Source organism: Rhinolophus hipposideros (assembly GCF_964194185.1).
Source record: "Rhinolophus hipposideros genome assembly, chromosome: 5".
Taxonomy (NCBI): Eukaryota; Metazoa; Chordata; class Mammalia; order Chiroptera; family Rhinolophidae; genus Rhinolophus; species Rhinolophus hipposideros.
In genome coordinates, this window is record NC_138051.1 from 40,751,481 (window position 1) to 40,766,348 (window position 14,868).

General features: G+C 37.1%; 1 protein-coding gene across 3 annotated transcripts in view; it reads left to right on the plus strand.

Annotated features, from left to right (window-relative positions):
- CTDSPL2 (CTD small phosphatase like 2) overlaps positions 1 to 14,868 on the plus strand; it is an 86,817-nt gene that overhangs the window by 21,762 nt on the left and 50,187 nt on the right. For all 3 annotated transcript variants that reach the window (XM_081047932.1, XM_081047934.1, XM_081047933.1), the window contains exon 2: positions 10,519 to 10,728. In XM_081047932.1, coding sequence (XP_080904058.1) covers positions 10,543 to 10,728 — 186 coding nt within the window. In that variant the 5' untranslated portion in view covers positions 10,519 to 10,542. The remainder of the gene's footprint in view (positions 1 to 10,518; positions 10,729 to 14,868) is intronic.

Genomic DNA, 14,868 nt, shown 5'->3' on the forward strand with positions numbered 1-14,868 from the left:
TCTCCAAAGAGGACATGCAGATGGTCAATATACATACGAAAAGATGCTCAATGTCACTAATCAGAAATGCAAAGAAAAATCATAATGAGATACCACCTCACTCTAGTCAGAACGGCTATCATAAACAAATGTTGATGAGAATGTAGAGAAAAGGGAACCCTTATACACACTTAGTGGGATTGCAAACTGGTGCAGCCACTAAGGAAAACAGTATGGAGGTTCCTCAAAAAATTAAAAATAGAACTACCTTATAACCCAGCATTTGCACTCCTGGGTGTTTATCCAAAGAAATCCAAAATGCTAATTCAAAAAAATGTATGCACCCCTGTGTTTACTGCAGTGATATTCTGTCGGTCCAGCAAGACAAAAGCAGTGGGAAGCGAGAAGAGCTGCTCAAGGTTAAGAAAGACAATAGACAAGAGTAGAGTGCAAGCGGGGCCAAGGGACTCAAGTCTCAAGGACTGAGCCCCGAATCAGGCCAACTCGTGGCTTTTATTAGTAATCATACAAGGAAATAAAGTTTGATTTTTCCATGGTCCACAGGTCACTTGCCTAACTGGCTGTTCTTCCCAAAAGCTCCCATTGTGCTCCAACACGTACTGTGCCTTCACACACACGTATAACCCCAGGGGACGGAATCACTGTACTGAAACCATCAGATAAGAGAGGCTGACTGATATTATTCCATCAGTTCCCAGCTTTCCAAGACACTTCCTTGTGATGTCATGGGGAAGGCTTGGGTGACAGACGGTTTGGCAGCCATAAGGCAATACTATTTACAGTAGCCAGGGTATGGAAACAATCCCAATGCCCATCAATGGATCATTAGTGAAAGAAATTGTGATACATTTATACAATGGAGTATCACTCTGCCATAAGAAAGGATGAAGTCTTATCATTTGCAACAACATGGAAGGACATAGAGGATTGTTGTGTTTACTGAAATAAGTCAAACTGAGAAAGACAAATACCGTATGATTTCGTTTATATGTGGAATCTAAAGAACAGAATAAACGAACAAACAAAACAAATAGACTCATAGATACAGAGAACAAACTGATGGTTGCTACATGGGAGGGGGACTGGAGGATGGGTGAGAAAGGTGAAGGGATCAGAAAGTACAAATTGGTAGTTATTAAATAGCCGTAGGGATGTGAAATACAGTATGGGGAATATTGTCAATAATGTAAAGACTATGTAGGGTATAAGATGGGTATTGGATTTATCAGGGGGATCACTTTATAGATTATGTAAATGCCTGACCACTGCACTGTATACCTGAAACTAATATAAAATAATATTGAATGTCAACTATAACTTTGAAATATATGTTTTTAATATATGTCTTTGTGCGTGTATATGTATATGTATGTGGTGAGACAATTAAGTTCATGAACTCATCCTAGAAAAAGTGCTGCATACCTCATTGGAGTACACCTTCAAAATACTCCCCTTGGGAAGCTGTGCACCAATGCCAGCGCCAAGTCCACCCTTGAAAGCAGTTTTGGAACTCTTTCTGGAATGGCCATTAGAGCTGTCATCGTATTACCCTTGATGTCCTGAATGTCACCAAAATGTCTTCCTTTTGATATTTTCTTTATCTTCGGGTAAAGAAAGTAATCATTGGGGGCCAGATCAGGTGAGTAAGGAGAGTGTTCCAATACAGTTGTTTACTGGCTAAAAACTCCCTCATAGACAGTGCCGTGTGAGCTCATGCATTGTCGTGATGCAAGAGCCATGAATTGGAGAAAAGTTTAGGTTGTCTTTTTCACGCAGCCTTTTCAGCACTTCCAAATAGTAAACTTGGTTAACTGTTTGTCCAGTTGGCACAAATCCATAATAACCCCTCATATCAAAAAAGGTTAGCAACATTGTTGCAACTAGTTCACAAACTTAATTGTCATACCTCATTTTATATTTATATCTGTATTTATAGGTGAAGATATATATAAAATCACGGGATGTAAAATACAGCATAGGGAATATAGTCAATGGTATAATAGCTATGCACTTGTCAGATGGGTATTAGACTTGTTGGGGTTATCACTTTGTGAGGGGTGTAAATGTCTAGTGATTGTTGTTTTTGTATTATCTGAAACTAATTAAAAAATTACGTTTTCAGATTAAAAAAACAACATTGGTTATGGAGTTTATAGTATAAAATCGGAAAAAACAGGTCATACCATTCTGCATGGAGTATAATTCTAAGTATTGATTAAACCAGAGGGTGGGAAAAAAATGTATACACATTTTAAGAAAGAAAAAAATATTAAAATTGTAATAATGTATACTGACAACGAAAGTTAAATAGAAGTCATGTTTAACTTCTGCATTCTGATTATGGTGAACTACGGCTTGAGCAATGTTGACCAAAGTGTCCACTTGTGTACATTTTTTTGGCACCCCAGTATTTATACATACTTAAACAAATGGTATAACATGTACTCACATTTCAGTTATTTCTAGGTATAAGAATTATGTGGTTTTTTTTCATATATTCCTGTTCTTTTAAAGTTTTCTAACAATGTATGTTTTATCATCAGAGAAAAGGCTCGGTATGTCCACCTGAAATAGAGAATTTTTCAAACTTGTAAGGGCAAGAGTGAATTTTGTCTTACGTAGGCAGATTACTTACCTATGTTTCTCCTTGAGTTGTTGTAAGCCTGACATCTAATACAGATTCATTGTATATTTTCCTGTTTCTTTGTGTGTCTCCTAATTTTTTGTTGTAAACTGGCCATTTTAGATAAGATATTGTAGCCACTCTGGATTCAGAATTTTTCCCTCTGGAAGTTATTTGTTTAGTTAACTTCCACAGGCAAAATCTATGAATTTTGTCTTCCTGCAGTGTGCAGCCACTTTTTTAAAAAAAATTCTTGTTTTAATTTTTAAGCTTGGCTACCAAGGCACACCCCTATGTCTGCATAGTTTTATGGTTCACCTATGTTTGGATACATATTCTGCCCAAACATCTTGCACAGTAAGACTTCTTCTCCCTCTGCCTGTGGTTCTGTGTGGGGTGCACATTCCAAGTTCAGGCCTTTTCCAAGTCTGTCCCAGCTCTTATTTTCTACTGATCCATTTCATATCTCCTGTGTTCATATGTGTAGCTGCATGATTGGTCAAGAGTATGTACATAGCTTGGATCCTCTTTAGTCTCTTCTGTGCATGTGTACTGCCTCAGCTAGCAATATGGTTGTCCTAACAACCCCTGCAATGTCAAGCTACTAGAGCTGTTGGCCCTCCTAACTTCACTTGCCACAGAAATTATTATCCCACATACTAGAATTGTCACTTATACTGATGACAGCACTGAATGTGATCATTACCCAACTGCTCTGAATCATGTGAGTCTCTTTATGGTGACCTCAAATCTGCCAGTCCTCTCAGCTTGCCAAATCATCTGAGTTTGCAGGTAGGAAGATAGGGGAGCGGAGCAACTCCAGACAATGGCACGGACTCCAATGTTCTTACCCTGAGTTGAGCAGTTTTGTAAGCATTCTCAGATTGTTGTATGCTTTTGGTTGATTTCCAGAGTGCTCAAATGGTTTTTGTCATTTTGTCCAACTGTGTGGTGGCTCTTTGTGGATAGGATTTGTTGTCCTCTTAACTTGGCCATAGTCAGAATTCCAGGGTTTTTATCTCTTCCTCCATTTCATATCTGTCTTGTGTTCCATACTGTGTCTTGGTTCCCAAAGCCCTAGTGGATGACAGACTTAAATTAGAAATCTAAGTAAGATTCACCTCACAAGTCTCAGAATAGCAATTCCAGCAACTTCATATTTGTATGATTACTGAAGCCTTATAAATACTTCTTTTGCTGTGCTCTCCCCATTCTTCCCTCACTTTTAAATAGTTGAGTCTATACATTGTCAGAGAATGTAGCCCTTTCATACAGTGCTCTGTCTCATTTAGCCTTTATTTTATCCTAGTTGTATGAATAACTATACGTTCTATGCTTGGTGCTTACCATCAGTTCTTATGCAGTATCTGTAGTCAGTTTGGTTTTATGAAGTGCTCTATCAGATTTTTTGAAAGGGCTCCATAAGCACAATATTCCCCAAGTTCTTGCGTACTGGTAACAGTTTGTGCTCGGTGTTCTTCTAAGTTATTTTTTTGGATATAAAATTCTTGGTTTATATGTTATTTCCTTCATTATTTTATTTTAAATAGGTTACTCCATTTTTCTTCTGGCATAAAGTGTTGCTATTGAAAAATTTAGAGCAGTGTATTTTTCTCTCTTTCCGTTTTAAAGTTATTTAGTGCCTACCTAGATAAGGGGTCTGCAAATTACTGTCCATGGGTTAATTGCCTGTGTTTGTAAACACAATTTTATTGTACATAGGGCATGCCCATTCATTTACATATTCTCTTTGGTAGCTTTTGCTATACAGTGCGATAGACAGTATGGAAACCAATGAACATAGCTCTGGACACTGATATTTGAATTTCATATAACTTTCATCTTATGGTCTGCAAGAGTAAAATATTTGCTGTCTGGTTCTGTAAGAAAAAGTTTGCTTACATCTGGCAAAACGATTTTTCCCTCCTTAAAATAAAGTTCTAGTAGTTCATACTAGACTATGTCTTGGAATTGGTCATTCTGGGTTGCTATTCTCAGGTCTGTGTATTTCAATATATGATTTTAAACTTTTTCTATTTCTGAAAGGTTTTCATGTTTACTTTTGAGTCTGATCTTTTATTTTTGTCCCATTTTTATGCTCCCCACCCCTCACTCCACTTCAAGCCGCTGTTTAGCCGCTGTTTCTCAGTCTAGTTGTGTAGGACACAGCTCCCTAGCCCTGCTGGTATTATGAGCCTTGTACCACCCCCCCCAACCCCACCCCGCAGAGGCAGTTGGTCGGCCGCTCTCGCCAGCTGCCAGCCACGGCTGTTCCTGGCAGCACATGTTAAAGTAGCCCATGGCAGCACACAGCAGCCCACGCCAACCTCTCGCTGCTCATGGCAGCCCAACTCCAGGGAGAGCCGTTGTTCACAATCGTAGCTGTAGAGGGCGCAGCTCACTGGCCCATGTGGGAATCGAACCGGCGACCTTGGCATTAGGAGCATGGTGCTCCAACCACCTGAGCCACTGGGCTGGCCTGAGTATGATCTTTATCTCTAATATGTATCAGTTTCTCTTTAATCCTTTTTTGTAATGTTGAGAAATAGTCCTTCTTTCTCTACCTGTTGTGTTCATTTACTTCTTTGTTCTCTTTTAGTCGTCATTTCTGAAATGATTTTTTTTCTTTGCTTTAAAATTTTTTTCTGAGTTCTACCACTTTATCCACCCTTTATGCCCCAAATCTTGGTTAAATTTATTGTTGTATTAGTGTCTTTAAGCTTGCTTGGAAATGTAGTTTATAGTTGTGATCTGTTTTTGTGGACCTGTCTTTTGTAATTTTATTGTCTGTAGGAAGTTAGGGGTTTTAGTCTACCCTTTTACTTTCTTATAACTATATGGGCTCTGATCTAATTTTTGTTACTTTTTAATATGAAGTTTGTTTTCCTGAACTTTTAGGAAGTTTGATTCAAGATAGTTTTTTACTTGAATGGAGCTTTTTGTGGGTTTTTTAAAATGTTCAAAAATACGGAGAATTGCTCTCTCAGATTGCTTAGTTTATGTTCCTCTTCTCATCTTTTTGTAGACATTTCTCTTTGCTTTTCTCATTTGATCCTGTCCTACTCTATTTTGACTTTATTCAGCATTTTCTTTTCAGTGTTACCCTGTCAGTAGCTCTGGTAGTCAGGGTTTTTTGTTGTTACCGTTATTTTTTTAATGGAAAATATCAAATATACCCACAAAGTAAACAGAATGGTATTATTAAGCCCCATATAACCATAACTCAGTTTCAATAGTTACTAACATTTCTTTCTTCTGGGATCTATACTCCCACCCACTCCCAACTTCCTCCTACCTTGTTGTTGGTCATTGTTCATAAGAACTTTTTACAGATTTTTATTTAGGTAAAATGTACATACTTTGAAACACATAGATCTTAGCTGTAAATTTGGACAAATAGATCCACACCCCTATCACAGTATGGGACATTTCCTTTCCCCAAGGCAACTTCTATTCTGATTATTTTTCTCTGTATATTATTTTTGTCTCTGATAGAATTTCTTTTTAATGGTATCATCAAATATGTACTCTTGTGTCTGCCATTGCTCAGCATAATGTCTGTGAGATTCTTTCATGTTGATGATGTTGATGATAGTAGTAATTGTTGTTATGTGTGTGATGATTATTCCACTGTGTGAAAACACCACAATATTCGTCTTTCTATCACTGTGCACTTCCATTGTTTCTAGTTTGCGGCTATTATAAATAAAGCTGTCTGGAACATTTTTGTAAAAGTATGTTGTAGAAATGTTTGCATTTTTCTTGGATAAAAACTTAGAAGTGAACTTATTGGATCAAAGGGATAGGTGTTGTTTATTAGAAATTGGTAAACTTTTACCAAAAACCTTACGTTCCCACCAGCAGAACTTGTACATTTGATGGTGAATAATGTTGAGTGTCATTTCATATGCCTGTGGCTAATCATGTTTTGCCCATTGTTTTCTAATGGCTGGTTTGTCTTCTTTGTGTTTTAGGATTTCTTTATATAGCCTTTGCATATATAGTTCTTCTTTGCAAAGAACCAGCTTTTTTGGTTTCATTGATTTTTCTTTTTTTTAAATTATCTATTTGACATATTTCTGCTCTTACTATTTCCTTCCTTCTGCTTTCTTTAGATGTAGTTTGCTTTTCTCTTTCTAATTTCTTAAAGTGGAAGGTTTTGTTACCAATTTCAGGTCTTTTTTTAATATAAGCATTTACAGCCATTCAGTTGCCCTTTGAGCAACTGAGCAACTTGCTTTTGGGGCATCCCATAAGTTTTGGTATGTTGTGTTTTTTCATTCATCTTGAAGTGTTTTCTGATTCCCATTGTGATTTTTTTCTTTGACACAGTAGTTATTTAGGAGTTTGTTTAATTTCTGCATATTTGTTAATTTCTCACATTTTTCTTCCTTGTGAATTCTAATTTTGTTCCAATATGTTTGGAGACCTTATACTTGTATGTTTTCAATCCTTTTAAGTCTATTGAGCCTTGCTTTGTGTCCTAACATGTAGTTTCTCCTAGAGAATGTTCCTTCCATGTGTAAGGTGACAATATGTATTCAGCTGTTGTTGGATGGAGTGTCCTACATAAGTTTCTTAGGTCTAGAGAATTGTTCAAATCTTCTATTTCTATGTTGATCTTTTGTGTAGTTCTGTCTATCATTGAAGGTGAGCAGTGAAGTTTCCAACTATTGTTGAATTGCCCGTTTTTACTTTATTTGACAATTTTTACTTCAGATATTTTGGGACTCTGTTGTTGAGTGCATATATGTTTATACTTTCCCTCTAAGTGCTGCTTATTCATCCTAGAAATCTTTATATGTTCTGTTTTTGTTATTTTTCAATTAAAAATATTTTGTGTTCGTCTTATGATTTCTTTTTTGACTCAACATTTATTTATAAATATATTTTTAAATTTCCAAGCATTTGGTGCTCTTAAAGAGGTTTTTTGTTTTGTTTTGATTTATTATATAATGTGGTCAGAGAACATACTTGGTAAGATTTTAATCTTGAAATTTACCGAGACTTGTTTTACTGTTCACCACGTAGTCTGTCTTGGTGAACATTCCATGTGAGATTGAAAAGTATGTGGTTCCTTCATCTGTTGCATGAGTGGTCAGTTTTGAAAGTTCATGAGGGCTTGACTGCTTTAGCGCTTTCAGACCTATTACATAACACCTTTCTATAACTCACTATTGAAATGGACAAACACTCTCTACATTTCAGCTTCCTTTTATAAATGTTCTTCTCTTGCTTTCCAGTGAAAATCCATTGGTTATTTTTTAGTTCAGAGGACTTTTCTTCTAAGCTTTACCAGAACCTTCTTTACTCTCAACATGCAGTGCTCTAGCATTTTATGTGTAAACTATGATATATACAATGTTGGACAATTAAGTTCACGAGCTCATCCTAGAAAAAATGCTACATACCTCACTGCTGAATATCACTATGGTCACCTTCGAAGTACTCCCCTTGGGAAGCTATGCACTGATGCCAGCGCCTAGTCCACCCTTGAAAGCAATTTTGGAACTCTTTTCTGGAATGACTATAAGAGCTGTCATTGTATTACTTGTGATGTCCTGAATGTCATCAAAATGTCTTCCTTTCAATATTTCCTTTATCTTCAGGTAAAGAAAGAAGTCATTGGGGGCCACATCAGGTGACTGGGGAGGGTGTTCCAATACAGTTATTTGTTTACTGGCTAAAAATGCCCTCACAGACAGTGCCGTGTGAGCTGGTGCATGTTTGTGATGTAAGAGCCATGATTTGTTGGTGAAAAGTTCAGGTCATCCAACTTTTTCACGCAGCCTTTTCAGCACTTCTGAATAGTAAATTAGGTTAAGTGTTTGTCCAGTTGGTACAAATTCATAATGACTAATCCCTCTGATATCAAAAAAGGTTAGCAACATCGTTAAAACAAGTTCGCGAACTTTATTGTCAGAATGTGTATATATATTTACCTAGACTTTTTGATTCTCGTGGGCAGAGATTATAATTTTCACCCTTTTATTACCATTCTGGTAAATAAGTGTTTAAATTTTCATGAGCTGAACTTCATAAGACTGGACTACCTATACACCTTTAGTCTTTTAAGATCTACTTTACGTCAATATGTTGTTTTATAACATTTTCTAATTTCTATAATCATTTAATGATTCTGAATTTGTAGGTTCACCCTTAGGTATTTTTGAAAAAACTGAAAAAAACCCCAACCTCATAGAAATTGATTAAAAATAACTTTCTTTAGAAGTTAACAGTGACTCTTCAGGAGAAAAGGCAATATTTATATTATTTGGGGATAGCAACTTAAAACACCACCATTTGGTGATGGGGAAAAAGTAATTATTTGGAAAGATATTTGGAACTCCTGGTGGATCCCTTGATTTTGGGGTTTTTGGTTTTTTGTTGTAAAAGCAGTTATTGTGTAGTAGAGTAGTGTAAAGTTTCTGTATAGTTTTTTAAAGGTTTCTAACTGTCTTTCTGTGAGTTCAGTTATGTTGAATTAGTAAAGACGTAACTTCTTAAGCTTCCTAATTGGATGGGGAAGACCCTAATCTTTGCCAGGAATTGCCACACCTTTAGGACTTTAGAGTACTTAAGTGGAGTTAGACTTTCTGTGAATACATTACTATTGTGAGTAGCTTTATTGTAATTCCTTTTCATTTTGAGCCTCAAGATGGTAAGATGAATGTATTCTTTATGTAGGTGAAAAAACACTGTTGTGACTACTGCTTAGCTATGATTGAGGTAGGATTAGAATTCATATCTCTTAATTCTTAGTTTAGTAGTTTTGTGTTCTGTTACACAGATTCTAATTCAGAGTGTGTTCTTAACTGCCTTTAAGTCTTGGGACAGTTTTACCAGCCACTGTTTTTCTCATCTATAAAATGAGAGCATTCAAGGAGATTGCCTTATATTTTCTTTCTGCTATGAATTCATTTTTTAAAGTATCATGTGTGGTAAGATCGAATCCCACAAAATGATCCAACTTCTCTTGTTACACTTATATAATTATTAGTTATAGAAATTGTGCTCATAGAATTAATTCATTTATTGACTGAGAGTTTTTCTACTACATTGTGATTGAGCTTCAGAGGGTAGAAAACTTTCCGTCTTGTTTACTATTTACTAGCTGACCAGTGCCTCAAATGTGGTCACTACTCAATAAATGCTTGTTGAATGAATGATTAAATGAATGACAATGTTGGCATAGGTAGAGGCAGTATAGTGTTGTGGAAAGAGCATGCACACTCTTCAGTGTTTGATCATAGATATTTCAGAAGTTTGTTGGGAAGGTTAGTTGGGATGATATATATACTACGAGGTTCAAAGCACAGTGCCTTTCACTTAAAATGTTAGTTTCTCATTTCAATCTCTTAGAGATCAGGACTTCTTTTTGTTTTGTTTTTTTAAGATTTTGTTGGGGAAAGGGAACAGGACTTTATTGGGGAACAGTGTGTACTTCCAGGACTTTTCTCCAGTCAAGTTGTTGTCCTTTCAGTCTTACTTGTGGAGGGCGCAGCTCAGCTCCAGTTGCGGTTGTTAGTTGCAGGGGGCACAGCCCAACATCCCTTGTGGGAGTCCAACCAGCAACCTTGTGGTTGACAGGATGCGCTCCAACCAACTGAGCCATCCGGGAGCTCAGCGGCAGCTCAGCTCAAGGTGCCGTGTTCAATTTTAGTTGCAGGGGACTCAAGGAATGGAACTGGCAACCTTGTGGTTGAGAGCCCACTGGCCCATGTGGGAATCGAACTGGCAGCCTTTGGAGTTAGGAGCATGGAGCTCCAACCACCTGAGCTATCGGGCCGGCCCTGGACTTCTTTTTAATGAAGACATTTTTAGTATATAAATGGAAAATAAGGGTATGGTAGGTTTAATTTTAATAAATAATCCTTTTTGTTTTTCCCATATAGTTTTACATGTGGCACCCATAAAAGATGAGGCTGAGAACACGGAAAGCTTCTCAGCAATCAAATCAAATCCAAACACAACGCACTGCCAGAGCAAAGAGGAAATATTCAGAGGTTGATGATAGCCTGCCTTCAGGAGGAGAAAAACCACCGAAGAATGAAACCGGCTTGTTGTCCTCAATTAAAAAGTTCATTAAAGGAAGCACACCCAAGGTAATGGTTTTACCTTTCACTTACTAAAGTTGAAGTTTAGGGTTTTTATAAGCTTATAAAGACAAGAATTCTGATACTGTTAGAACCCACTTAAAAGGCATGTGTCTCCATTTGGTGTTACTTAAGTATATTAACATGCAAACTACAGAGGGTGCCAAAAAAATGTATATACATTTTAAGAAAGGAAGAAACTATTAATTGTAATACTCAATATATACCAATAGCAAAAGATGAATATAAGTCATGTTTGACTTCTGCAATTACAAGAGGTGCTCAAAGTGGTTGCTATCAATGTCCAGACAGTTCCCTTTTTTTTTTTTTAAAGATTTTATTGGGGAAGGGGAACAGGACTTTATTGGGGAAGAGTGTGTATTTCTGAGACTTTTCCAAATCAAGTTGTTGTCCTTTCAGTCTTAGTTGTGGAGGGCGCAGCTCAGCTCCACGTCCAGTTGCTGTTGCTAGTTGCAGCGGGCACAGCCCACCATCCCTTGTGGGAGTCGAACTGGCAACCTTGTGGTTGAGAGCCCGCGCTCCAACTGAGCCATCTGGCAGCTCAGCGGCAGCTCAGCTCAAGGTGCCGTATTCAGTCTTAGTTGCAGGGGACAGTGCTTACTGTCCCTTGCGGGAGTCGAGGAATCGCACTGGCAACCTTGTGGTTTAGAGGATGTGCTCCAACCGACTGGGCCATTTGGCCACCCAGGAGCTGAGCGTCAGTTCATTGACTTCATTCTAATTGCGGAGGGCGCATCTCGCTGGCCCACGTGGGAGTCGAACTGGCAGTCCCGTTGCCTAGAGCCAGCGCTCTAACCACCTGGGCCACCTGTCCGCCCCTGTCCAGACACTTCTGATTACGGTGAACTACTGCCTTGAACGTAGATAACATCTCTTAAAATTTGTATGCATTTTTTTCGGCACCCTTGGTATTTCATGGCTGTTTAAGAAAACATTATTTAGTGTGCTTAACTGATCCTCTTTGCCTTCTGTTTTTTTTCAGCACAGTTTTATGGGAAGTAAAAGAAAAATTTCTTTTACTTGAGTTGTTTTACTTGACTTTTTTCTTTTACTTTTTTTTTTCCATTTCACATGAAAGGTAGTTTCTCCTTAATGTTATTAATACATTGTTTAATTGGGGAGGTGATTTCTCTTACCGATTTGAATTCTACCATTTGTACAATGAAAATGTATTATTTCTTAAAGAGAAAACAAAGTTATTGAAGAAAAGAATGGATGCTGACCAAAAGTCACATGCTCCAGGTTCATATTCTGGACCAATTTGAGTGATCTGAAGAAAGTCGTTTACCCCTCTGAGCCTCAGGAAGACAGTGAAATAGGATTAATACCATTTATCTACCTCAGAGTTGTTTTCAGATTAGATGGCAAACAGGTGGAAAAGCATTTTGAGAAATTTTAATGCACTCTATAAATGGATAGTGTTATTAACATTCATTGTATGTAGATTTTTAAACCACTGTTTACTACTCTTGTGTTTTTTCTTGGGATTATTATATATGATAAAATTTTCATTATAATGTAAGTTTATCACTTTGATAAATAAATCACTGTGGTGACTTACTCATAGTGATAGATTTTGCTCTCACATATAACTAACAAAACTTACTTATTGTGTGGTCTGTGCCCATGCCTGGTTCATGCCCTGGACACATGGGAAAAAAAAAAAGCATACTGTGAATCATTGCCAAAGATTTAGAAGTATTCTGTGTTTATAGAGTTTGTCTTTTTGTTTTGATTGTTGTATTTTGTTTATCTAACAATATAAGCAAAATTTCTTTTAATTTTAAATGCAGTTTTTAAAAAGTTTCTTTGAGTTGATTAATACACACACACGACGTATATATGTATTTGTGTGTGTATATATATACTATGTGTATATGTGTACACATATATACACATACACACACACACACAGCGGAAAAAAACGAAGTGTTTTAGTATTATCATGTAACAAAGATCAGATTTCTTCCAGATACATTGATTCCTAATGTGTAAATTCCTAATTGGTTGTCATCAGCCTCTGTTGATGGGAATGCCATTCTCCAAACAACTCTCAATGTTGTAAAATTTTTCATTTTGAGGAAAGATGAATCTACCCTTTATTTTCTTACATGTTCTTTTTCTGCATGTGCAAATGCAAAACCTCAATCAGTAGCCCCCAAATTTCTAGTTTTCATTATATGACAGTATATGATATAGGTCACCATCTTGGCCAGCCTTTTCTGTCCATGAAAAGTAACAACCAGAGGTAAAGATAGGTTTTTCCTATGTCTTCTGACTTCTCTTCATATTTACTTCCTTTGATCTGGGCATTCTTTTATTAATGTAGCATTATATTACATCATATTGTATCATATCATGTTTTTTTTCTCTCTTTTAGTAGTTAGATCTCTTTGTTGGTCAGCAGATTTTTGCTCATGTCAATTAAAACACTCAGGGTTCTGCAGAATTGCTGTTGAGTTTCTTTTTCTTTTCTTTTTTTTAAACCAACATCTAGGATTTTTCATTAATGCCTGCTTACTCAAAGATGTTAAATAGTGTAGGGCCATAAAAAACTGGTTTGCAAACTAGTGTCTTATTCGTTAATGTTATTTTGGGGCAAAGTTTTTCCTACAAATTCATTTAATTGTACTATCATTCATCCCAGGTTTCTTTATTATATTCTATAAATTTATTATGAAAATAAGTACTTGAGTGCTTTACTGAAATCAAGGTACACAGTTTTGTTCACAGTCTACTAACCCCATGTTAGAAGTAAATGAAAAGGTTAGCTTTTCATGTATTATTGCCAATGAGTTTATACTGGCTTCTAATTGTTATTTCTTTCTTATCTACATTGTCATCTTCTTGATAATCTAAAATTTTACTTGAATATATAATACTTGCTTACGTTCAGTATCTTAAATAAAGCAGTGCTGTCCTTTTCAAAATTTGGGTAGAAGTTGGCATCTACTGTTCATTGAGTATCTATTAGGTGCTTTACACTCAGTGTCTCCTTAATCCTTAAAACATCTTTTGATCTTTTTTTAGAATAGAAAAACTGTGGCTTAGTAAATTTAGGTAACCTGTACAGTGTCCGGTCGCCCGCAACAAGGGCAGTGAGGAGGCGAGAAGGAGCCAAGGAGCGGTTTGGGTTAGGTTTTTAAGCAACAAACAACCAGAGACTTAATGCAGTTAAATCTCTACGAAGGCCAGGGGCCTCTCAGTCTCAGAGGGCTGGAGCCCAGAATAAAGCTGGCTGGAGGTTTTTATTGAGAGGTCTACAACTACAAGAAAGCAACATTGTTTCTTACATGGTCTGTGAGGCTCAGACTTGGTAACAGAAAAATGTTTATTCCAATTACCCTTTGTCTGTTAACAGCAGAAGCACAAGGTCCCAGGATGTTTTTACCTAAAGTATGTACCTTTTCAGGATCAAGTCTTTCACATTGTAACAATTCTGTTGAGAGAAGTGGAACCAGGTGCAAGGGGAAAGTCAGAGCCTGCAATAGACTTTCCCAAGCAGGGGGAAGGGGAGGGCAAGGCCCCTTCCCATACCTGTCCAAGGCAACTCATTTGGGGTCCCCACTCGGTTCCGCCTGGCTTAGGTTGTATCTCCCATGAGATATCTTACCCGTCTTTGGCTGCAAACCATCTTTTGGGGACCAGACAGAGACATAAGGTGTAAACACAAGGATGGAACAGAGTCCCAGAAAGGCACAATTTCACAAACTCTTCTTTCTTTCCTTAAGGAAAGACATGAAGGGACATTTGGCTAGGCTGTTGTGCGACAACAGTACAGTGTCCGCAATAACAACAGCAATTAAAATAAATAGCTTGCCCAGGATAAAAAAGAACAAAACAGAACAAATAAACAATTATTAACAGTTACTGAGCAATGACTATGTGCTGTGCACTGTTCTCAGTGTGTTAAGTGCAGTAACTTCTTTAAGCCTTATAAACCATATGAAGTGGGTGCCATCATCTCTATATTACAAATGAGGAAATTGAGACACAGGGAGGTTAAATAACTTGTGCAGGGTTACTTAGCTTTAAGTGGCAACACTCATTGAAATCCAGGTACTGGTTTCAGAGCTTACACTCTTTTATTTATATTTTTAAATTGGAGAATATTGCAGAACAGTGTGT